At 41.4% G+C, this 27,007-nt stretch overlaps 1 protein-coding gene and 1 long non-coding RNA gene across 3 annotated transcripts in view; one reads left to right on the forward strand and one right to left on the reverse strand.

The window, feature by feature from the left end:
* The window catches only part of LOC132106031 (zinc finger protein 271-like), an 89,977-nt gene extending 64,316 nt beyond the window's left edge, over nucleotides 1–25,661 (forward strand). Inside the window, exons 1-2 of one of the 2 annotated variants that reach the window (XM_059511635.1) lie at nucleotides 9,886–10,272; nucleotides 23,667–25,661. In XM_059511635.1, the coding sequence (XP_059367618.1) occupies nucleotides 10,089–10,272; nucleotides 23,667–25,420 (1,938 nt within the window). In that variant the 5' untranslated portion in view covers nucleotides 9,886–10,088 and the 3' untranslated portion in view covers nucleotides 25,421–25,661. Of the gene's footprint in view, nucleotides 1–9,885; nucleotides 10,273–23,666 lie in introns of those variants that run through there. The other variant, XM_059511636.1, reaches the window with a different exon arrangement.
* The window catches only part of LOC132106189 (uncharacterized), a 228,828-nt gene that overhangs the window by 49,373 nt on the left and 152,448 nt on the right, over nucleotides 1–27,007 (reverse strand). The window lies entirely within an intron of this gene.

Below are 27,007 nucleotides of genomic sequence, written 5' to 3' on the forward strand. Positions count from 1 at the left end.
CACCTGGCGGTAGTTTCGCAAATGATTTCAACACGCGACTGAAGGTACGCACGGCGGTAAGGCCCAGATAGGCTGGCCACCTACTGTATGATCAGCTGTTTCCTCATCTTGGCTGACCTTTCAACGTTGTTACGGGAAAGGATGAAGCTGAATGTTTAGTTAGTGTCACATGACCTGCGGTGCGCTTGCGGCATTCTGAAAAGTTGAGATGTTTTTAACTCGATGCGGTGCTGACGCGCCTGGAAAAAACGAGCGCGTCGCGACCGCATTGCTTCCATTATGAGCGCACATACCGCGCGCCTACATCGGAAATAACGAACTTGCGCGCGCAAAAGACGTGATATGTCAACGGCCCACTGATCTATATATATAACTGGATCGCTCATCGCGTTCTAAACTGCCAACAGGCAGTGAAGCCACCGGAAGTTTTCGATCCGTCATCTTACTAATCCTTACCAGCAGAAAGCACCATTGAGTTACATTCAAACCGCTGTCCTAAAATAACTGGATTTGAAGCTAATCAGTCAAACGGGACTCGTTTTTATGTTATGTGTAATAAAGTAATGTTTACTTCAGATGTTATCTGCAGTGTTTACGGTCTTTTGGGGCAGGATAAGCGATATATTTAAATCGTGTAGGTGGGTGTGTCTGCTGTGCACTAGCGACACAGGTAACTGTTCAAACACAAAAATGGCTTATTTCTTTATGAACAAAATTATTCAGGAATTATTAAACATGAATGTATTAGTATCAGAATTGTAATATATTACAATGAATAATACAATTATGGTGGTAATATTGCTCTATAATGAAATAAAAATTTAAATTTACTATCTGGGAAATAAAGCTTTGTATTTATTTCTTAAATCCGTACTGTATATAGTCAGTTATTTCTCTGAATAAATTCAGATTTCAGAACGAACACTTTGTCGTTTGTTATATGTGTTGAGGTTGTGTCTGTCTGATGTTTATCATGTTCATGATGCTCACTACTGTAATGAACGTAGCTTTTTAATAAGTAGGGGAAATTCCTGACATTTAAAAAATAACCGTTTACATGCCTAGGGTGTTCACATTGTAATAATGTACAGAGATACTTAATATTTATAAACGCTGACTTGTTAGGTGATGTTTTCTCATTAAAATCATACAAATTCCTATTAATTCAATGGAACGTTTTCGCACACTAGGGATTACCAATATGGCGGCGCGGCGGCTTCACTTTAATGACGTCATGAGCAATCCAGTTCTATATTATAGATCAGTGGAATGGCCCCATATGTGAACGGCCCCTAACGATCCGCTACAAGGCAGTCAAAAAAACGCGTTCCAGGGGCAGCGCTTGGGCTGGGCTAAGGGGGCTTAATCCCCGAATATTTTGTTACCTTGTCCTTCTCATAGAGCAAAACAATTAATCAGAAAAACAAATGTGAATAAGACTACAGCTGCCGTGATTACCAAATCATGAGAAGTGCATATTACAGTTTTATATATATATATATATATATTCCCTTTGCATTAAAAGGTACTCACGATGTGCTTTTGCAGCGTTGAGCATTGTAGCCAATCACAGACATGTCTATTGAACGCATTGGCCAATCAGAGACGTGAAAATGAGTCGCTGTGCTGAAGATTTGTTTTGTTTTGCGCGAGCTCACCACATGGTGGGATAGGTCACATCGTGCTCGGCTTGCAGACAAGACTCTCTCGAATCTTATATTTTGCAAGTGCAATACCTTGTAATAGAGGTAATGACTTATGGATATACTCTGAGAGAGAGAGAGAGAGAGAGAGAGGAGAAATGTAACAAAGTTGTATGTAAACTGTGTTTGAGAGAAAAAGAGAGAGGTGTTCAGAGAGGAGTCTGTTGGATGTTTAGCTGTTATTTGTTTTATGGACTCAATGACTACGTTTACATGCTGTTAAAATTCGGGTTATGGTCGGGTTAAGGTCACTATTTGGGTTTCTGAAACATTCGGGATAACCCGTTTACATGCGTGAGCAGAGAAAGTTACTCCTGTATGCATGGAATGTGTAATCAGTCGCCAATCCCGATGTAAACGGCGACGCACGGTTAGCGTCTGGACATACGGACAACAAGATGCAATATGCGTCATTTCCGATTCTTCTTCCTGTATCCAAAGACAACAACAACAACAGCAGCAGCAGGCGGATAATGAATAGTTTGGGGCAGATAGCGATAGTCTTTGTATGCGCTTTGGCGCTGGTACTGATCCACCAGCAGCACTTGACACTACTGTGCCTCTATACTGCACGCGGGGTTCTCTTACGAGAGCTCTCTCGTACTGCGTCTTAGCTAAGACACTACGGGAAAAGTCTCTTTTCACGAAATACTGAAGCAAAAAATTATCCTTAATTTTGTATTTTTGTAAAGCGCATTTGCAGCAGTACACAGCCATAGGCGAGACGGCTCGTTCGCTCATTGGCTTGTTCTGCGGCAACTGCACAGCCTATCGAGCGCAGGCTGATGCAACATCAGACCAATAATGTTGCTTCGCTTCGCGCCCTTCTTGCCACTTCCTGCCGAAACGGGTGTGGCCCAACCTATAAAAGGAGCTCGAAAAGGCTGACTCACCTGATTTATTTCATCGCCGAAGCGAACCAGAGTGAATCGTACGCACGGCAGAGAACGCTCACCTGATTTTTCATCTCTTCAGCGAAGCTCACGCATCGCTGGATCACGAAGGAAGCAAGCGCCGTCTGAGAAGCATATCAGCGGGACGAGCCATTCTGAAGCTGCTGGCCTCTGCCGCCTTCCACTGCCGTTCCTGCTGCGCTGTCCTGCGCCTATATCCTTTCAATTCTGTTATATCCAATTGTTCTTTATGTGTGTGTGTGTGTTCGCCTTGCGACACACACTCGTAAAAGAGCGGATTCCGGAACCGTCTTCAGCTCAACCAAGCTCGCCGGTTCGCCCTGCTTCACCGGCCTCCCCTGCATCGCTTCCCGATGGGCAGCGCCCGCTGTTTGCCGGCGCGTCGTCCGAGGAAGTCGATCTCAGGGCCGCGTCGGGGGAAGAGGACACGCGCTCTCTGCTAGCTTCGGGCAGTGAGGGCTGGGCGAGCTCCGAGGATCTCGCGCCTTCTGCTCAGAAGCCCAGCAGACGAGCTGACATCGAGAAGGAGCCGGGGCGAGTGCTCAAGCTGGCCGCGACGAGTCTCGGCCGCGAGTGGTCTGCACCAGCGCCCCCCTCTCGTTCCCGGCTGGATGGTATTTTTCCTTTCGGATGAGTGTACTTCTCAAAGCCCGCCTCATTTCTTCCTGAGCTTTACGAAGAGGTGGCAAAGGCTTGGAACGCTCCATATTCAGCGCGAAATCGTTCGTCTGTCTCACTAGCATTCTCCACACTGGATGATGCTAAAAACAGGAACTACCAGTCACTTCCGCCGGTGGAACAGGCGATAGCGACGCACCTTTGTCTGCCCTCTGCTGGACGGCGGACGAAAGCGGTGTTGCCATCTAAAGCCTGCTGCGAGTCGAGTCGCCGCGGTTGAACTCTCACCTAAGTGCGCCGCTGTTTCAGTTCCAGGGATTGTGACTGTTTCAGCGTCTTTTGCAATGCGCAAGCCTGTGCGGTTGCCCGCTTGCCTGCACACAGAAACCGTTATCACAGCTACCCAGATATTTCCCGAAAAAGGTGTAATTTCTGGTGTCTCGGCCACGGCCGATGGTGCTATAAATGTAGTGACGATGCCCACTGCTCAGTGCCCATCTCCACATGTAAGCACAGCCCTTCACACAGGGCTCGCGCCCATAAAAGCGACTCAAGTCGATCGCGCGCACTACATAGTAAACGTGCCCACTCCTCAGTGCCCACAATCACTATGTCACACGCGTCATGTGGTTTCTGTAAAAACGAAACCCGTGCACGTTCGTCCGTCCACGGCCGATGGTGCTATAAATGTAGTGACGATGCCCACTCCTCAGTGCCCATCTCCACATGTAAGCACAGCCCTGCACACAGGGCCCGCGCCCATAAAAGCGACTCAAGTCGATCGCGCGCACTACATAGTAAACGTGCCCACAATCACTATGTCATACGCTTCATGTGGTTTCTGTAAAAACGAAACCCATGCACGTTCGTCCGGCCACGGCCGATGGTGCTATAAATGTAGTGACGATGCCCACTCCTCAGTGCCCATCTCCACATGTAAGCACAGCCCTGCACACAGGGCTCGCGCACATAAGATCGACTTAGATCGGTCACGCATGCCACATAGTAAACCTGCCCACTCCTCAGTGCCCACATACACTATGTCACACACGGCGCGTGGTTTCTGTAAAAGCGAAACCCATGCACGTATGCTCTGCCCAGGCAGACAGCGAGTCGAAAGTGGTAAATGTGCACGCTTGCAGCCCACAGTTACTCGCAGACATCACGAGTCCCACGGGACCCGCTCAGCCCTCCCCCAATCGGTTAAGCACCGGGATGGGGTCGAGGACGAGCGATCTGCCCGCTGTGATCAGCGCGCTCCCCGCCTCAAATGCCACAGGCGTAACGCCCATGGTGCAGCGCACCCAAGCGCCGCCGTTGCCCAGTCAACAGAGCGCGCTTCGCATCCAGCCCTTAGCCATTCATGCAGATGCATGGTCAGCGCTTCCAGGGGTTTTCGGATTGGGTGCTAGGCATTATAAAGAGAGGCTACTCGCTACAGTTTTTTCCACGCCCTCCGCGCTTTTTAGTGCGCGTTGAAACTACGGTCAAAACAGAAGTAGCACACATACTTCGGGCCGAAATATCAAAACTGTTGAGCAAAGGGGCTGTAGAGCCTGTGTCTCGAGCTCAAAGCGAGGGGGGGGCTGTACAGCAGATACTTTCTGGTGCCCAAGAGAGACGGGGGTCTCAGGCCCAAACTGGATCTAAGACAGCTGAACAAGGTATTGATGAAATGCAGTTTCAGAATGTTTACGACCAGGAAGCTCCTCGCGCAGATTCGCAAAGAGGACTGTCATGTTCATGTCAATAGATCTGAAGGATGCGTATTTTCAAGTACAGATAGCGTCAAGTCACAGGTGATATTTGAGATTCGCCTTCGAGGGCCAGGCATACCAGTTTACAGTCCTGCCGTTCGGCTTGTCCGCGGCTCCTCATACGTTTACGAGGTGCATGGATGCAGCGCTCGCTCCTCTCAGACTCAGAGGCATGCGAGTGCTGAATTATTTGGACGACTGGCTGATTCTGGCTCGATCACGAGCCGTTTTACTCGATCACCTCGAGAAGCTCGGTCTCAGTGTCAATTGGGCGAAGAGTTCGCTGAACCCCAGTCAGACGATTCTGTTTTTGGGTATAGTTCTGAACTCGTGTTCCATGACGGCGCGGCTGTCACCACAGCGCGCGTTGGGCATTCAGCGCGCAGCAAGTTCTTTCCGCTGCGGCGCGACCGTTTCGCTCAAACACTGTCAGAAGGTGCTGGGCCTCATGGTCTCAGCATCTCCGGTTCTGCAGCTGGGCCTGCTCTGCATGCGCCCCCTGCAGCTCTGGCTGAAGGCGCGGGTGCCGCGCAGAGCGTGGGTGTCTGGCTGACTGCGTCTCAAGGTCAATCAGAGCTGTGTCACAGCCCTGAAACCCTGGACAGCAAACGGCTGGTACCAATCAGGTGTAAGCCTGGGGACTTCCCCGAATGTGAAGATGGTGTCGACGGACGCCTCCACTTCGGGATGGGGAGCGCTGCTCGAGGGCAGACCGTCCTTTGGCCTGTGGTCAGAACGGGAAGAGCTTCATCATATCAACTGTCTGGAAATGCTGGCAGTGGAGAACGCGCTGATGCGCTTTTGTCCCCAAATCAAGGACCACCACGTCTTAGTCCATTCGGACAACATGTCTGTGGTGTCCTACATAAATCGCCAGGGTGGTCTCGGGTCCCGAAACCTGTTCAGGCTGGCGGAACGTCTCCTGGTTTGGGCTTAGCGCAAAGTGCGTTCGCTGAGGGCAGTGCATGTGCCTGGGCTACAGATTCTGGGTCCAGACAGGCTGTCCAAAGGCAAAGTTCCTACGGGCGAATGGTCTCTACACCCGCAAAAAGTCCGGCTGTTGTGGGAGAGATTTGGCAGGGCGGAGGTGGACCTCTTCGCGTCCCACGAAAACGCTCACTGCCCCGCGTTCTTTTCCAAGAACGAAAGCGCGCTGTCACGGAAATGGCCGTGCTGCCTGCTTTATGCTTTCCCTCCCGTCTCCCTCCTTCCGCAGGTGATAGAACGGGTGAGAGAAACGAGATGTTCAATACTGCTTGTAGCACCTCTTTGGAAGAACCAGCCATGGTTCCCAGATTTGATGCAGTTAGCAGATGTCGCCCCGTGGCCAGTACCGTTGAGGAGGGACTTCCTCTCGCAGGCCAGGGGTTCGATTTGGCACCCTCAACCGGAGTTGTGGTCCCTCCATGTGTGGGCGCTCAACGGTTACCCGCTGATCTCGCAGTGGGAGTGCTAAATACCATCACTCAGGCTAGAGCTCCGTCGACACGACGTCTGTATGCCTCGAAGTGGTCGGTGTTCTCCAGCTGGTGCACAGCTCGAGGATGTTCACCCCTTAGTTGTGAGGTGACGGAGGTTCTCTCCTTCCTACAGGAGCTGTTGGATAAGGGCAGAGCCCCATCCACGCTCAAAGTTTATGTGGCAGCCATCGCAGCGTTTTCTGAAACAGCGCTCGGTCAGTCAATAGGAAGGAATGATTTGGTCATCCGCTTCCTTAGAGGAGCTAGGAGGCTGAATCCTCCCAGACCTCCGTCAGTCCCTATGTGGGACCTCGCGGCGGTTTTGGAGGCCATGAAGGGTCCCCCTTTTGAGCCTATCCAATCAATTAGCCTTCAGCATCTGTCGTTCAAGACAGTATTCTTGTTGGCTCTCGCTTCAGTGAAGCGTGTGGGTGATCTGCACGCACTCTCGGTGAGCCAGTCGTGCTTGGAGTTTGGGCCTAATGACTCAAAGGTCATACTCAAACCTAGGCACGGTTATGTGCCGAAATCCCTCAACACGCCGTTTCGGGCTCAGGTTATTGCCCTGTCTGCCCTGCCGGTGTCAGGAGAGGATAGAGACTCGAGTCTTCTTTGCCCTGTCAGGGTTTTAAGAGCTTATGTGTCTCGCTCTGCTGCTTTTCGACAGACTGAGCAGCTGTTTGTCTCGTCCGGTGGACGTTCCAAGGGAATGGCTGTTTAGAGACAGACTCTATCCAGATGGATAGTTGACGCTATAGTGTTAGCTTGCGCTGCCAGGGGCCTTCAGTGCCCGCTGGGCGTCAGAGCACACTCCGCAAGGGGCGTCGCCTCGTCGTGGGCGTGGTCTACTGGGATCGCCTTGCAGGATATATGTATGGCGGCAGGTTGGGCCTCGCCGTCTACATTTATCAGGTTCTATAACCTGGAGGTTCCCGCCTTGCAAGTAAGGCTGCTGTCGGTATAGTCGAATCAGGGCCCTGAGGGGAACTCTGAGTTCGTGAGCGTTATGCGCTGCCGACTGTTATATGGGCAGTATTGCGTAAGACCTGCATTGCCACATTGGTCAGGCCTTGCCTCGGCTGTGTGATGTCATATTGCTGGATCTACGGATGTTGCTAGATATGGGACGGAGGGCTTCCCCCCTTCCTGTCCTGGACTCTCTGTGAGTCCCTCAGGTGACTGTGCACTGTAAATCCTGGGCGTTGCTTCAGGTTTATTGGTGTGTGATCCCTGTGCGCATGGTGTTTTACATTGGGTTCCCGTAGCGTCTTAGCTAAGACGCAGTACGAGAGAGCTCTCGTAAGAGAACGTACTCGGTTACTAAACGTAACCTCGGTTCTCTCTAGAAGAGCAAACGAGTACTCCGTTCTCTGCCGTGCGTACGATTCACTCTGGTTCGCTTCGGCGATGAAATAAATCAGGTGAGTCGGCCTTTTTGAGCTCCTTTTATAGGTTGGGCCACACCCGTTTTGGCAGGAAGTTGTTTTATTGGTCTGATGTTGAATCAGCCTGCGCTCGATAGGCTGTGCAGTTGCCGCAGAACAAGCCAATGAGCGAACGAGCCGTCTCGCCTATGGCTGTGTACTGCTGCAAATGCGCTTTACAAAAATACAAAATTAAGGATAATTTTTTGCTTCAGTATTTCATGAAAAGAGACTTTTCCCGTAGCGTCTTAGCTAAGACGCCAGTACTCGTTCGCTCTTCTAGAGAGAACCGAGGTTACGTTTAGTAACCGAGTACGTTTTTTTATGCACCGTCTCTACTCAAAAGACCAAGATTCCTTGCGAATGGAACATGCGCAGAACACACATTTTGATGGGGATATGCCGAAACATGTTTACAAGACCAAATATTCGGGTTAGAAAAGGGGTACCCCAGGTATAATATCCCGGTTTTTAAATATGAGCATATCCGGGTTTTTGCCGGTGTTTACATGGCCGTGCGCGACCGGGTTATTGCTAATATCCCGGTTTTGAACGGGTTATTGGCTGCATGTAAACGCAGTCAATGTTGAAAATGTAAAACATTTCAAACACTGTTGGCAGAAGTGAAAAATAAATAATTTTCTGAAATTACAATTTTGTTTGATTCCATTATGTATTTTACTGAACATGAGTATTTATAATGAAATTCAAATTATTTTAGTTTACTGACAGTTACTTATATCTTGTCTTTTAACTTTATTAAGATCAGATTCTGCAGGTAAAATTACAATAATAAGGTGACTTGACTTGGACTTGACTTGACATAGCTTGTGACTTGACTTGACTTGACTTGCCCAAGAAAAAAATACTTGGGACTTACTTGAGACTTGCACATGTGTGACTTGGTCCCATCTCTGCTGGATATACTTTGGTGCTGAAGGAACTTGGTTAGCATCTAGGAAAAAAAAATAGTGTGACTGTTTGTCAGTAATAAAGATACCAATGAAGACAACTATTAGAAATATAAGAAGCAAATATCAGGGAAGCTAGAAAAAATAAATTAGGCGATAATGGACACACTTGCCTAATATCACGTGACAAGTAAAATCTAATTTTGCTTACTTAGTTCTTACTGCCATACAAAAATATTCACCAAAACCAAAATTTTCCACTGATTTAAATGTGAATTTATGGCCAGCTGAATCAAAAGCTTTAGAAAAATGCAGGAAAACAATAAAAATATTATGTTCAAGCCAAACAATATAATCCAATAACTTAAAAAAAAAAACTAATATTATTCATTATATGTTGATCCCTCATAAATCCAGACGGAGTCTCATCTATAACAGTATACAAACAATTTTTTAAAACATTTTGTAAATATTATGGTGGAAATTGTATAGTCATTGTTAAGGAGTATGATGGGTAAGATCTTCCTCAGGTTTACCTTATGATACCTTGCATCAATGATACCTTGAGTCTAGAAATGAGGACTCTGTCTGTCTGCTCTAAATACCTTGAACTATAAAGATTCATATAAAACTGGCACTGTAGTAAACTTACACTTTTTAATCTTAAAAAATTGTGGAATTTATGCAGACGTAGTTTTACTCTATTTTAGAATTATTTTTCATTAGACTACATTTTATAATTTTTTCCATTGATCTTAATTAGCATATTACATGCTGCAACGTTGTGTGATATTTATTGAAATAATTGACTAGTTCGACTGATGCTGATCAAACAACATGCAAGCCTATAATTTCGTTTAGTTGTGCAGATCGGAATTGGTTCTTTTTATTTTCTTTCTTTTTTTTTTAAGAAAACAAATCCTCTCAGCTTATAGACGCACTAAAGTAATTTTCCCCGTATAATTTCAAGAGGGTCTGGCTGCAGACGTAGGACCCTTCTCTATAATTTCCCTCCTCTCGCCGCTTCTCTCTCTCCAGTCCAGCGTGTGGCGCTAAAACACATTCGTGTGTTTGTCAAACACCATCAAGCCTCAGAGGAAGAAGATTAGTTGCACAGCGCTTTCTGTTGTTTTGTTGTGGTGCTGGTTTAATACGAACTGTTAAAAATGTATTTCTGTAAATAAAAAAGGCCGTTTTTAATCAGGTCCGTGATCTGTAATATTCTCACAGTCGTGTCGTTGCTGAAGTTAGCAGGAATATCTGGAGCAGTATCATCTGAACTGAGATCTGCTGCTGTGAAGATGGAGTTTGTTAAAGAGGAGATTGAGGAGAACACGAGTGAAATGAAACACGAGGAACCAGAAACCTGCAGAATAAAACAAGAGGAACCAGAAACCTGCAGAATAAAAGACGAGGAACTAGAAACGTTGATAATAAAACGAGAGGAACCAGAAACCTGGAGAATAAAACAAGAGGAACAAGGAGGTAACGTTAGGTCTTTATTCATATTTAATGACTGTTTGTGGTACATTAGTCTTATGAAGCATTAATTCTCTGGGTCTGAGAGGGTTTGATGGTCCTGGAGAAGTTTTGACATGCCCTGGACATTTGTGCTCTTTCAGTATCTTAAAAACATATTAATGATTGAAGTTTGATTACACTCTAATCAGCAGAAACTGTGCTACAATAATATGAGCAGCATGAATGTAGCCTTCATGTGTTTTTGAGAAAATAACATGGTTAGTGAAAAACATTAAATAAGACGTTCACAAGACGTTTGAGAGCTGATGTCTTAGACTAGAGTTTTTGCTAGGGCCAAAACTTTCTAGAGTGATTAACTTGAAGATAGAGGTGTGTGTGTGTGTGTATTGTTGGTTTAATTTGAAGATTGAATGTGAAATTATTGCAATATAAAAGTAGGGTAAACATAACTATTAACCTCACCAAAATCTAGATTAAGACATTCTCAGAGCACAAGATATTAATTTAAGTAGAAGAAGTTTAAAGATTAATCTATAACACAAAAATATTACATTTTATTTTAAATGACAAAAGCATTTCAATTAAGATATACACCATTAAATGCAAGAAGTCCGGCTGTGTTTAATGGTACATTTTGTACCTTTTAAGCACACCGCTGTTCCCATTAAGCTCACATCATGTTTTATTAAAAATAATTTTACATTTTGTAAAGATTTAAAAAAAAAAGTAAATTTAAAAAAAAAATACATTAAGCAACAAAGCATTCAATTTGATCAGTTATATATTCTTAGTGGAGTGTCATTCAAGTGCATGGCAACTAGTCCACTTTCAGCTAAGTAACACGCAAAAAACGAACCAATAAAACGCATAAATAATGTAATGTCACATAAATAATTGAAGTAATGGAAATAATGGAACATAGAAAAGCAAATTAAATCCTGTGGCTCATGACGATACATTATCTGCGTTTACATCTGATCGTAATAGGACTATAAGCACAATCAGAATAAAAAAGTCACATGTAAACACGTCACAGATTGAATTGGCCAGATCCCACTAAAATTTTGATCGTATTGTAAAGGGTGGTTTATCCCTTTTTTTAATCCGAGTCATTGTAAAATTCCCCTTTCACTCACGTCTATCAAGTGGAGCAGGACAACATTCCACCAGAGTCCTTGTTTAAGACTCTCATTAACAAACGACTGGTTTTGGGTGCGGGAAGGGGCACTTTTCATATGTTTTTAAAGTAAGCAGTACAGCACAATGGTTAATGTGCTGGTTGTTGCCTACATAGAACCCGAAGTAGATAAATATCACGTCTGCTTTTTAAAACAGCGTGAGACAGCGGCGGGAAACTGTATATTCATGCAGGTATATTCAAAGGTGTCCATGTAAATGCACATATTGATGTATAAAGATACAAGACGATCAGTCTGTACAAAAAGCTGAACAGTGTTTATATAGTTTTTTTTTTAACCTCTGATCCATCACTCTGTCCAACTATCCTGAGCAATCCACAACAGACGGTGCGTCTTCTTCTTTCTTTAAGACAAGTCACAGACTTGATCTGTGCAGTAAGCCGAGTTCAGACTGCACGATTTTCAAAGTAGTCACGGTTCTTTTCACACTGCATGACTGTCTTAGTCAACATTCAGTCACTGATGTGTTCACACTACACGATGGATCGGCGACAGAAGGTTTCACACTGCATGACTTTACAATAGGAAGAATCACAGACAGCTCTGTCTGGCACACAAACTACGTTTCTCAATCAAAGTCACGCGAGATGTGACAAGGAAACAATGCGATATCAAATTAAGTTGTGTATATGTATGTATATATATATATATATCATAAATATATCATATTTTTTAGTGACAAGTACACATTTCCATTGGCAACACTTAGTGTCAGATACCTTAAAGGGATAGTTCACCCAAAAATGAAAATCCTATCATCGTTTACTCACCCTCAAGTTGTTCCAAACCTGAATGAGTTTCTTTGTTCTGCTGAACACAAAGGAAGATATTTGGAAGAATGACAGAATCAAACAGATCTCGGTCCCCATTGACTTCCATAGTAGGAAAAAATATATACTATGATAGTCAATGGGGACCGAGATCTGTTTGGTTACAAACATTCTTCCAAATATCTTCCTTTGTGTTCAGCAGAACAAAGAAACTCATACAGGTTTGGAACAACTTGAGGGTGAGTAAACGATGATGAATTTTCATTTTTGGGTGAACTATCCCTTTAAAGACATTGCTATTGCTATGCCATTGCTACACTTTCTATGCTATGCCTGCTCCACAGACTTCTTGTTGCAAATTTTGCTCACACACACACACACAAACCTGGACCTGGAGATGGACACGGACACACACACACACACACACACTCAAACACAGGCTCACACACTCAAACATTCAAAAAGACTCACACACACAGACTCAGACACACACAGACTCAGACACACACCAAACTGGACCTGGAGGTGGACACACACAGACTCTGACACACACACACACACACACACACACACACACACACACACAAACCTGGAGATTGAGGTGGACAAAAACCAACACACACCAACCTGAACCTGGAGATAATAATAATATAATGTCTAGTCTGGTGGCTGTGATGTATATAAACCTACCAACGTCCGTTGCCATGATTTTTGGAATGACTGATCGCGAGAGAGAAAAAATGACGTTTTAGTCGCATAACATCGGTTAATGGAAACACCGTCATTTCGCAATATATGTTTGTCGATATTTAGAAAAAAAACACTAAAGTTTTGCGCGAATCTGTAATGGAAACGCGACAGCGCTTAACATAGACTAACATCTCAGAGTTATGTTGAGCAACAGTGTTCATTAATAACCATTCAACTCCGGATTGATTCTGGAATCTTCGCTGGGGGAATAAGCATTAAGCACCATCCTCTAACTAACGCATGCTCATGTTTTGATTCAGATCGTGAAGAGGAGGGGCTAGTCGCGCGTGACTCCGTTGTTTTTTTGTGAGAGGGAGGGAGCAAGCAGCGCGCAGCTCTACAATAAAATACAATTGTACCCATATTAAATAGTTTAAAAATCTGAATCAATCCGTGGCGGTCAGCGTTGATATTGTGGCGGGCCGCTAACAAATTAATGAATGTATGGGAAACCCTGTGTCAGTGGTCCATTTAATAAAGGGTTCCTCCACCCCAAAATTAAAATTTTGCCATCAATCACACCCCCATGTTGTTCCAAACCTGTAAAAGCTTTGTTAGTCTTCTGAACACAATTTAAGATATTTAGTTTTCTTTGTTTTCTTTCCGTTCAAAAAGGTATTCTCGTAGCTTCTTATCACTACGGTTGAACCACTGATGACAGGTAAAATATTTTGAAAATGTCTTTCATACTTTTCTGGACCTTGATAGTGAAAATGGCAGTCAAAGGGGCAGTCAATGGTTTTCATCCAAAATATTTTACATTTTGTTCCAAAGAAGAACATAGCTTTTGGGGTAAAGTAACCCTTTAAAATGCATGCCTAAATCGTCAAATACATGCAAAATGTCAAAATGCAGCGCTTGGTGTTTATTCATGTAAACCTTCATCAGTTATGTTTTAAATGAAAGTAAACGGTTAAGAATGAAAATTCAAGTGTAACAGTTACTTGGATCCGTAAGGCTCTTAAAGTGGCAATAAGTAATATTCCTTTTGCTGTTTCTGTGCTTAATATGAATCAAACCATAGACAAAAGGTTAAATTACTCACTTCTCTTTACTGAAGGACTTATGTTGTTTTTATAAGAAACAAAGCCTGTCGTGCTGCACAATTAAAATAAAATCGCATGGGCAATAAATCACGATTAAGGCCGAAGATGCGATTGTCATGTGTATCTTTCAGTAAAGCACGGTATGGTGACCAGTAGTAAATCTCCATCCAAAGGCCAGAGGGCGCTCTCGCACTCAAAATTCAAATATGCCCCAAAGAAGAAATCGCTGCAACTGAATAAACAGAAGATCAAGATTTCATTGATTCAATGAGATTAATAAACACACGACTACGGCTTATTATAATTTTCATCATAATAAAGTATATCTGTAATGAAATGCTAATCCAAATGCTAATCGACATAGACTTTATCACAGCATAGTATATACAATCCAATGAAATATTTTGTGCCTTAATTATTCTGTTTAGGAAACCACATAATCTCACAGAAGGATTTATTTTAAACACTACTGATGTTATCATGTGAATTTGGACTTTTCTGTAATTTTACAGAATAAATTATAATTTCATGTACAGATAGAGCAGCATTTACTACACAGAGCCATTGTTCTCTGAGAAGATACGCCAACACGATACGATTTTATCGATTTCATAATCCTACAATTACATCATCTGCGATTATAAATGCAATTTTGCAAAGCTTGTCAGAGAACTATGGCTCTGTGTTGTAAATGCTGCTCCACCTCAAAGCAGGTGATGGAGATTTGCTGTTAATCACAGAACTGGCTTTACTGACTAAATGCGCATGATACTCACGATTAATCACATTCGATTTATCATGCAGCCCTACAAGCATGTTTAAGTCTTACAGTGAAAACTAGGACTGGGCAAAAAATCGAATGCGTTTTTCATGTGCATCTGTGATAAGTAAAGCTGCTCCTGTGATAAGTAGGTAATTTCCTGCACGTGCACTCAGATCAGAGTATGTGAGCGGAGTGGAGTGGAGCAGCAACCGTATCCCCTCAGTGCACTGAGCATTTAATAATCACTCCGCTAACAAAAAATGTAAATGCCACTCCAGGAAATGCTCAGAGCATATAAATCATCCACGCAGTGTTATGATTTTGAAAAGTGTTGTGCGCATGTTTATTTATCAAAGTCTTTAGTGGCAAGAGACCACAAATAAACAGTGTATAAGAAACACTGGTAATGTATATTGAAATATCGTTAAAATTAAAATAAAAGTGTTTTAAAATTCATTTCATCATAAGTTACTGCCCAGACCTAAATCAAAACCATGACTTAGAAAGCAGATTTCTGTTAATTTGGTTTGAAGGTAGGACTGGACGATATGGCCAAAATTGATGTCACAATATAATTCTTCATTTCGGTTTATACAATATTATTCCGATATCAGTATGAACACTAATCTTTTTTTTTTTTTCAAAGCCGCATAAAAACTGTCAAGACCATACACAACAGACGTCTGTACAAACAAACTTTTTCAGTGTCCTAAGGAAGAAGGGCTGGTGAGCCTACTTGATCAGGCTGGAGGTGTTTGTGGTCCAGGACAGATCTTCCGAGATGGTGGTTCCCAGGAACTTGAAGCTGGAGACAAGTTCAACAACCATCACGTTAATGTGAATGGGGTCATGCTTGCCTCCTTTCTACTTCCTAAATTCCACTGGTGTTGAGGAGCAGGTTGTTGTCAGCATACCATACAGCCAGGTGTTGTACCTCCTCCCTGTAGGCAGTCTCATCATTAGCTGCAATTCCACTGTCGAGCCAGGGCTTAAAACGGGCCGACTGGGGCTAATAGCCTTGGACCTGTAGCACCGAGGCCAGAATAGTGCAGGGTTTCCACTGTCGAGCCTAAAGCTCCACTGCGCAAACAACGCGAACTACGTTACGCAACCGTCACGTCATCATTTCACCAACAAAGAGAAGTTATCAGAAAACTAAGAAATAAATCACTGGAACATGCGCGATCACAAAACGATTATGATAAAAGCGACCGATTGTTTGCATGCTTTGTTATATATTCAAATTCAAAAGCATCAATGTTTTACTATAGAATGTGATACATTGAGCATAATGAATTAATTTATCAGGACTCAAAATCAATCACACTGAAATAAAATTATTCCTGTTTATTTATTTATTTTTAACGCTTATAAAAATAGCTTGCTTATTCAGTCGAGTCTTTCTGTTTATTTGTAGCCACAGTTGCCATCACATCACATTTAGAATGAATGATAATCTCTCTATTTTTTTATAAAAGCTCTCGAACATAAAACATTATTATACTTTTATGATAGGCTAGGGCTGTGCAAAAAATCGAATGCGATTTTCATGCGCATCTCATCAGTAAAGATACTCCTGTAATTAGAAGTATATCTCCATCACGTGCGTTCAGATCAGGGTTGCCAGGTTTTCACAACAAATCTTGCCTAGTTGCTTCTTAAAACTAGTCCAAAACTAGCCCAATCGCGTTTCCGGGAGGTTCCCCGATGAAAATTGCTTTTGCATTGACATGGTAGGTGCAGGTGTGGCCCAGCCTTACATGAAAGTCTGTTGGTCAGAAAGTCCATAGTCCAGTTACAGAGGGAGGTGTTAATGCCCATCTGTGCATGTGTTGACAAAACTTCTCCAGGCCCCAAAAATACACTTAGACTCCAGAGGGTTAAGGAAAGCAACGTCTGTGACCGTTGGAATGGAGTTGCTTGGCTTGTAGTAACTGATGACCTTGATGCCACGTGTCAGGGATCAGAGTTGGAAAAGTGTTCCTCTACCTTTTACATCATCTGATCTCAAGTCTCCTTGTTCATCCATGGCATGTTGTGATCTGTTTTTCTGTTGCAACACTGTCAATGGTGGTGTTGATGTAATTCAGTACAGAGATATCAATGTTCGAGAGCCACAGGCAGCCTGAGAAGCAAACATTCTCCAGTCTGTGAATTGAAACCTGTCCTGAAGTAAAGAGTCTGCTCCAGTTGGTCACACTTTCATGGTCCTCCCTGATGGCTTCACGCGGTTGATGTGGGGTGAATATTTAGGGGTAAGAAACAAGGAATGGTAATCAGACTTTACGAGGTGGGGGGGTCGCGATTTAAGCTCAATCAATTTTTGTGTAAACATGATCCGAAGTTTTGTCTCCTCTGGTGTGGCAGGAAACATGTTGATGGAATTTAGGGAGCACTGCACTGTCTTAAGTTGGAGAGTTTAAAACCACCCGTGATAATAAAGCGGCCTCCGGGTGAGCAGTCTGTTGTTTACTAATGTTGTTTAACAAAAACGTTGCATTTGAATTTTAGGTGTGCGTTAAGAAAGCTGCTTTAAGGCCCAGCCCGGGTATGCTTCTCATTCCGCATTCTCATTCTTGCGCCCAGAAGCGTCCGCACCGCTTTCAAAAGGCGTATGAGCTTGATATGCAGAGTCCACTTCTGTCTCATAATTCACCTCGTACCTGCGATGTTGTATGCGCACAGTCCACACGGTCTACAAAATTGCCTGCCATGCGGGTGGGATGCACGGCTGTCCACAACCCCTCTTGATGACAAAAATGACACAATGCAGACGGTGCGTGGACGCGGACAACCAAAGTATATTTTGGCCTTTATCAGTTGGGATGGTCCTCAGATGTTTTCCATAGCTATATCAAGACCAACCGATTCCACATTAAAAAAGATCACCAAACCCTTATTGAATAAAATAAAAAATAAAAAACTTGAGCCTTTAGTCTCGCATTGAGAACTTTCCCGGTAGAGCACTTACGTTTTCTCTTTCGTCCAGTGAGCATTTGGTCTCACATCGGACGCAGTGTGACAAAATATTCTGGTCAAGCTCTCATTTTCCTCTTTCCTCTTATTATCCAGCGAGCATTTGGTCTCACAGCAGACGCAGCGAGAACTTTCCCGGTAGAGCACTTACGTTTTCTCTTTCGTCCAGCAAGCATTTGTTCTCACAGCAGACGCAGTGAGAAAATCTCCTGGTCAAGTACTCATCTTCCTCTTCCCTGTTTTCTCTTTCTGTCCAAAGAGCATTGGTCTCACAGCAGAGAAAGGTGCAAACTCACCTGATTGGTTGCACCAAATTTCAGCTGCTCCCCGTTGCAGGCCAACAGGGCCCGTCAGTCCAGGTACAGTGAGCCATCATCACGGGCCCCCCTGGCCAAACATACAGACCCTTCTCGAGATACCAGCCCGCCGGTCTTTATTTTGCCGGCTGTCCTCTGCTCTTTAGCTTTTTGGGGAGAGGTACTCTGGGTTCAGGCCAAATACGCATTAAACTTTACCCCTCAATTGTATGTAAGTGTGATCTCGTGAAATTTGCAACTGTATTACTATTGTAAATGTTTTTATTTTAGCAATTAAGGGCTATAACCACAGTTTTACTTCAAATACCATGGTTAAACTATGGTTAGTGTAGGAAAATGTTTTTTTTTTTTTTTACCACGGTTTAACTAGTAACCGATAACCCCTTTTTTTGTATTTTCTATACAAATTTTTATGATATTTATTAGGGCTGTAGCTATCGAATATTTTAGCAATCGAGTATTCTACCAAAAATTCCATCGATTAATAGAGTAATCAGATAAAATGTGTTTTTGCTTAAAGTGCAATATTAATTATGCAAGAGAAAATAGGACTCCTGGGTCTCTTAAAATGAACAGCTAAGTTGTTCAAAAATAATCATTTAATTATCACCCATTGTTTCTCTGTCTGTACTTGTACTGTGAACAATGACAATAAAGTTGACAGATGAATTAAGTGCATTTAAGTGCCATTCAGTTGAGGTTTTAAATAAAGCATTTTCTGAAATGCACATTAAACATTAAACACATAAAACATTAATTTAATTTATCTTTTAATTATTGAAAATTAAGCAAACCTAACTTTTTGGTACTAAACCGCAATAACTAAACCGGACTTTTATTTTGACGGACCTTTACAGTTCTGTGTATGTGATGTGACGCTAGTTTTACTTAAATCAAACGGTCAGATGCTCATGAAGTGACTCTCAGAGCAGTTCTGGAGATGTTGTTCATGTGTTCACGTCCTTATTTAGTGAGACAGCAGACACAGAAATTACCACGAGATTCACGCGCGCTTCCGTGTGTTTAATGAATGAAGACGCGCTTCTGCTACATTCATTGACACAGACACACAGAACATGCAGGATTCATATTTAAATACACTGTTCCGGCTTAATATTCACAAATATTAGTCCATATCGTGATTTGATGTAAGTGCAATGACCTATTTTTGATTAATTCATTCGAAATTTTGCAAATTCTGTGCCATTCCGTGTTAAACTGTAAATTCCGTTTTTATGACTGGATTTTGCGATTACCTCCTTGTTTTTTATGCATTGCGGAAATAATAGGGCCCTAGTTGTGGTATGCCAGCTCTATCTTGCAATGGACACACGTCACGACATTCTCTTTACGTTTGCCCGCGTCCTCAAATCAAAACACTGCTGACTCCTTGCAGTATGTGATTTCGGCCGCAGCGCTTGTGTCTCCTTCCGCTTTCTGGGTGACGTAAACGCGTTGTCACATTGAAAAAATCATTGCGAAAGAACTTGACGTGAGATTTAAAATAAATTAAAAGAGGGAATTTGCCTCGATCCTTTTTTGTAATCAAGTTACTCATGGAATCGTTTTAGCCCTAATATTTATTTTATGGCATGTATTTGTGAAAATGATTAGGCAGCCGCAGCATACACCATGTAGAATAACGCTGTGCATTAAGACACTTCAGTGGACCTGTTTTGTCAATGTGACAAATATTTTTAATATATAAATAATAAAGTACGACAGACTTTTACTCAAGTCTTTATCACTTTATTAAAATTAAGCAAAACAAAACGTCAAATGTTTACTTTTCACAAGCCATATCATCCTCGTATAGGCTTGTATTAAGTGGACTCTTGCTCCATTAGGTAACAGAAATGTTGGAAAACGACAACTTTTTCCATTCCATTAAGGTCGTTTGTCCAGTCAGAGATACTGTGGCGGGAAAGGACTGTTATCCCCCACGCCAACTCTGCCCACACAGGGGCTTATGTGTGTTGGAGTGGGGGTAAACAGTTTAGAGTTTTACTTTTTACTTTTTTTTTTTTTACTGTTTATCGTAACCGCTTACCGTATTTTCCGGACTATAAGTCGCACTTTTATTCATAGTTTGGCTTGTCCTGCGACTTATAGTCAGGTGCGACTTATTTATCGAAATTAATTTGACATGAACCGAGAGAAATTAACCAAGAGAAATGAACCAATAGAAAACATTACCGTCTCCAGCCGCGAGAGGGCACTCTATGCTGCTCAGTGCTTCTGTAGTCTACTACTGAATAGAGATGTTCCGATACCCTTTTTCTCTTCCTGATACCGATTCCGATACCTGGGCTCAGGGTATTGGCCGATACAGAGTACTGATCCGATACCTGGGTGTGAATCTGTATATACAGCTGTATATACTACTAGCCCTGTGTAAATTGCTAGAATTATTTTATGGTGTGCTTTAGACTTATCCCTTGATAAAACATGAACAAATACATGGTGAACTACTGTATGTATTACAGTATTTTTATTATCTGACATGAATTTTACAGGAATATTATTTATTTTCTTAACCGAAAAAGAACTTCAAATTAGGGATGGGCGTTTTCCCCAAATATCACATTCGAATATTTGAGCTCACAAAAAACGAATATTCGAATATTCGTTTATCTAAATTAAGTTTAATGAGACAGACGTAATTTTTCAGCAAGATTTATTGTTTCTGTCATTTTGAACAAGCATACACACAATAAGCTTTAACATCACACATCGTGTTTTGTAGCTGAAAACCTTTAACAATGCGTGCAAACAAACAAAAGTACAGATTAAAAGCAAAAAAAAAAAGTTAACAAAGAAAAAGTTAAAGAAAAAACGTAAAGCAGCCTGCAGCAAAGGCTATTGTAGAACGTAGCCTACACTTAACTTTGAAACTTTTAAACTGTAAGCAAATCTTTTTTGCTTTTTTTTCTATTGTTTTACATGTTCTTGTTAAGAAACACAGGCATGTAAACATGATCGGAGGAAAGTCGGCTCCTTAGTCTGTTAACAATAAGGCCGGCCGCGGAGAAAAAGCACTCTGACGGCACAGACGTTGGCGGGACTCACTTCTCTCATGTTTTCATCGAGTAACCTGAGATGTTTGTGCCGAGGGTCTAGGGCAAACGCGAGAAGAAGAGTTTTCACTGCATTCTCCAAGTTAGCGGTGTTTATTCGTTGCTTGAGAGGTGCTGCAACAATGTTCTTGAATTCGGTCACTTTCTGTGATTCTCCACGGAATATATGAAGTAGGAAGACCGCAGTTCTTAGGGCCCGTTCACATATCGCGTCTCAAGTTCGTTATTTCCAATGTAGGCGCGCGGTATGCGCGCTCATAATGGAAGCGACGTGGCCGCAATGCGCACGCGGTGCGACGCACCCGTTTTTTCCGAGCGCGTCTGCACCGCATCGAGTTAAAAACATCTCAACTTTTCAGAGAGCCGCAAGCAAACCGCGGGTCATGTGACAAGAACTAACCAATCAGCTTCATCCTTCCCTTAACAACGTTGAAAGCTCAGCCAAGATGAAGGAACAGCTGATCATAGCTGTATATGGATTGTCATTTTGAAATAAATTTAGTAGAAGAGCTACTGAAAGTGATTTTTTGTGCTGCTAATCCATTTATCCTTTGCTAAAATTTCTGCATCTTCATGGAGAGAGCGCGTCATTGTTGCTTAGCAATGACAGACGCCTCAGGAGCGCTTCTGCCCGAGTGCTTTGGAAAGAAGGAGAAAGTAGCGCGCCTAGCGTTTTCCATGCATTTTTAGGCGCGATATGTGAACGGCCCCTTATTCATTCATTAATTATTTTTTGCTTGCATACATCTTCAAATATGCCGTGGAGAATCACAGAAAGTGACCAAATTCGGTTTAATTGAGAACTTTTTTTTTTTTTTTGTGCGAAATTCGAATATCATTTTTATTTATCGAATAATTAGAGCAGAACGAATATTTGAATGTTCGACTATCCGTGCACACCCCTACTTCAAATGCAGCCAAAAATCTAACACCGCAAACTAAAAAAGGTATTTTAGTTTTACAATATAACTGTATAAAAAACTGCAACAAATAAGTCTAGGAATAAAACAAAATTCTATATTAATCAGATAATCTCTTTACAACAAAACAAGTAAAAAAACAAGCAACCGTCTAGGCATAATTATTATTATTAATAGAGACGCATTATTATTACTACATAGAGATGTAGCTAAATCTATTGTAGGCTACAACAGTAGCTTAATATATTGTCAATTTACTCGCCATGAAGATCTTTGAGTGTCTGTGTTTATGATATGACAGTTTTCTCAAATGAAACGGTAAATTCTCATGAAGTGACGGTTTATGCGTTTGTGTCCTCATATAGTGACACACAGCAGAGACTACAAAACAGTGAGCTCCCGCCGTCTGCGCCCGTCACCCACAGAGATGTAGAATTTGCAAGAGTAATATTTAAATAGTATTTTGCAGTTTAATATTCACAGACACTAGTATATATTCGGCTACAGTCTGGAGCCCTGCACTTAGACTAACACGGAAGTGACTGAACGCAGCTGCGGGTACCGAATATACTCTGGAGTCGGTAACTTACTACCGGTACTACAGAGACGCTGGTATAATCACATTTTTACATTTTCAGCACCGACTTAGTAGTGAAGTGCCAGTACTTGTGCCATCCCTAGTCGCTGTTTTATTGTCTGGTTGGTCCAGTCCGAAATACTGCTAAACAGCGGACATACTGCTAACCACTGATCTATAATAGAGCCCTGCGCGGGACTGTTTTTTTCATCCCGCTCCTGCCCGCGCCCGCCGAATTTCTTTTTTTTTTTTACTTGAATGCCATTGCTTAAATTGATATTATTTATCGTTTGACATTTAATCTTCTGAGTTCAGAAACATTGTTTAATATAATCGCTGTTTTTTTATTTTATTTTTATTTGAATTTTTATTCAAAGTTCAGAATCAAGATAAATGTATTACTCTTATGTTTCTTATGATAACTGAGATAATGCTGCTAAATGTATTCTTTCTTTACCTTAAATGTCATTGCTCTGATTTATTTTTTTATATTTTAATATTTCATATTTTGTTCAAATGTTTAATATATCTGCTGTTCATATGTTCATTTATTAGTGTGTTATATGATTAGAATGTTGTCCCGGTTTTAAAATAAAGCACATCAATGATATTTGAGAGTGTATTTTCCCTTTTCAGGAAAAGTATCGAAAAAGTATCAAAATCGTGATTCTTGACTAGGTATCGTATCGAAACAATAATTTTGGTATCATGACAACACTAGTTTGTTGTAATAGAACAAAATCTTTAGAGCTGTTGAATAATCTAAATGGAGCCGCAATTAGGGGGGGACTTTTTTTTTTCCAACAAAATGAATGTTAGATAATATTGTACTTGATCAAACATATTTAATTGTTCTCATAGAAACATGGGTTTGAGTATATAATGTTCAGGGAAGTTTAGTTTATAAAATTGCATCAGAAGGAACCAACTTTTAAGTACTTTCATATTCATGTTTATTTTTCCAAGTTACTGACAAGTAAATTGTTTTTGCTTTTATTTCAGAGTTTATTGAAGAAAGTGAGGAGAACAAAAAATGGATTGAAGTTGAGGAGAAAAATCATGTCAAAACTGGAGAAAAACCTTTGAGCTGCTCTCAAACCAAACAGAAAAATTTAAAGAAAAGAAGAGCCAAGAAACCGTACACTTGTGATCAGTGTAATAAAACATTTTTGAGAGCTTCAAACCTGAAGAGCCATCTGACAGTTCATACAAAGGAGAAACCGTATTCATGTTATTCGTGTGGAAAGAGTTTTTCACGTTTTTCAAATTTGAAAAAACATCAGAAAATACATACTGGTATGAGAGAGTACATGTGCTTTGAGTGTGAAAACACTTTTACTTCAGCGAGCAGTTTAAAACGGCACGAGAGGATCCACACTGGAGAAAAACCTTATAAGTGTTCACACTGTGACAAGAGATTCACTCAGTCAACACATCTGAAAACACATGAGAAGATCCACACTGGAGAGAAACCTTATAAGTGTCCACACTGCAACAAGGGATTTAGTGATTCAGGAGACCTAAAAACACATGAGATGTTCCATACTGGAGAGAACCCAAATAAGTGTTCACACTGTGACAAGAGATTCAATAGGTCAACAGACCTGAAAACACATGAGAGGATCCACACTGGAGAGAAACCTTACAAGTGTTCACTTTGTGACAAGAGATTCAAACAGTCATCACATCTAAAAACACATGAGAGGATCCACACTGGAGAGAAACCTTATAAGTGTTCACACTGTGACAAGATATTCAATAGGTCAGCAAACCTGAAAACACATGAGAGGATCCACACTGAAGAGAAACCTTACAAGTGTTCACACTGTGACAAGAGATTCAATAGTTCATCAAGTCTGAAAAGACATGAGAGGATCCACACTGGAGAGAAACCATACACATGTGATCAGTGCGGAAAGAATTTCGCACAAAAAAGGAATCTTACAGAGCATATGAAAGTTCATACTGGAGAGAAACCATACACTTGTGATCAGTGTGAGAAGTGTTTCACACGCTTATCACATCTTAAGGATCACTTGAACATCCACACTGGAGAGAAACCGTGTTCATTTGATCAATGTGATGAAACATTTTTGAGAGCTTCAGACCTGAAGAAACACCTGACAGTTCATACAAAGGAGAAGCCATATTCATGTTGTTTGTGTGGAAAGAGTTTTTCACGTTTTTCAAATTTGAAAAAACATCAGAAAATACATACTGGTGTGAGAGAGTACATGTGCTTTGAGTGTGGAAAGACTTTTAATTCCATGACCTGTTTAAAACGACATGAGAGGATCCACACTGGAGAAAAACCCTACAAGTGTTTGCACTGTGACAAGAGATTCAATCATTCAACACATATGAAAACACATGAGAGGATCCACACTGGAGTCAAACCTTACAAGTGTTCACACTGTGACATGAGATTCAATAATTCAACACATCTGAAAAGACACAATCGGATCCACACTGGAGAAAAACCTTATGAGTGTTCACACTGCGACAAGAGATACAGTCAGTCAATACATCTGAAAATACATGAGATGATCCACACCGGAGAGAAACCTTATGAGTGTTCACACTGCGACAAGAGATTCAGTCAGTCAATACACCTGAAAATACATGAGAGGATCCATACTGGAGAAAAACTGTATTACTGCACTGAATGTGGGAAGCGCTTCAGTCATTTATCTGCTCTACAGAGGCATACAAAAAACTATCACAGTAAGGCCCAGTACAAACGGAGGTGCATTTAGCTATTTTTGTAAAAATTTTGTATTATATTGGTGTGTCCTCGAGATGGATCCAGCACTTTTGCAGCCTGAAACTGCTATTAACTCTGCTTTAGAGTTACTCTCACAGGTCACTGCACTTATTCGCAGACACCAAAGTACATTATTTGCATGTTCTTTAAATCCTTGCTGGTTAAATATTTCATTCACACGCTGGTCTGACGTATGCCTTTTCTGAGCAACGTGTGTGCACCAAAAAGCCTGTAAAAAAGCGCCTGATCACTGAACTACGTTACCTTTTGCACTAATACTGTCAAAACACAATATTTACAAATAGGTTCAGTTGTTTTGTCTAAAATAAAAGTAAGCAGTTGAGAGAAAAATGCATGTGCGCATGTATATTAGATGCATGCTGGTCTTAAAGGGAATTAAACATGCAGTTGACTGTCATTAGGGATAGTTCACTCTAAAATTGATCAACATTTATCATTATTTTAGCCATTATTTGATCACTCATGTTGTCCCAAACCTGTATTTATTCATTTTTTTTATGCTGAACACAAGATATTTTGAAGAATGTGGGTAGCCAAACATTTGCTGGTCCAAAATCACAATGGAGCAGCAACTGTTTGGTTTTTGATGTTCTTCAAAATAGCATTAATGTTCAGCAGAAGAAAGAAACTCATTCAGGTTATAAAACAATTTTTGATTGAGTAAATGATGATATAAAAATAAAGCGCTATGACAGAATTGACAGACAGATGACAGTTTTTATTTTGGGGTGAACTGTTCTTTTAAGGATAGTAAAACAAAGCTCAAGGAGAAAACTATTCATGACTTAACAGTTGTAATAGAGTTGCTTAAGGAATCATTCTATATAGTGTTTTATTTTTAGATTTGTTCATTCAATTTCTTGAATACTCCTGGTTAATATACCTGTTTTACCTGAAAATAAGCCCTTGTTTGTTTTATTTGTATATTATGTGTAGTTGTAATGTGTATCTTTATTCTTATTTTTTAATAACAAAGATAAGTAATGACAGATTGTTACCTTGACCACTTTTGCCTTTTTTGATCCCTTGAAAGGCTTATTCTTTATAATAGGTAAATTGGTTTAGCTGTTATGCTCAGACAACTTGTAAAATAGTATTACCAACATGATAAAGAATCGTGAAAAATTGTGAATCATGATATTTTAAAAAAAATTAAAAAAACATATTACTTCCATATTGCCAACCCCTATGAAATCATCACCCCACATCTTTAACCTAGTCAGACACTGCTACTTCACATTACAACAAAAACAATGGCAGATTACATGTTTGTGTTCGTCTTGCAGAAGCCTATTAACTTTACTAGATTTTCTTGTTGTTGTGTTGGGTTTTGTATATAGCAGCGGTTTCCAATCCCAGTCCAGTCGATTGGTGAAGGTCAGTTTTGATATTGTGGCGGGTGCCACAAAAAAAATCAATGTATGTAGAAAACTGCATTCTCATAATTGAAGTGTAAATTCTGTGATTTAACGTTATCTTTTTATTAATACATAATATTTACTTTTAATATTTTATCATTAATTTAAATGGTCTGCTGATTGTACTTGCATAGAGAAAA

Source organism: Carassius carassius, chromosome 26 (assembly GCF_963082965.1).
Source record: "Carassius carassius chromosome 26, fCarCar2.1, whole genome shotgun sequence".
In the NCBI taxonomy this organism is placed as follows: Eukaryota; Metazoa; Chordata; class Actinopteri; order Cypriniformes; family Cyprinidae; genus Carassius; species Carassius carassius.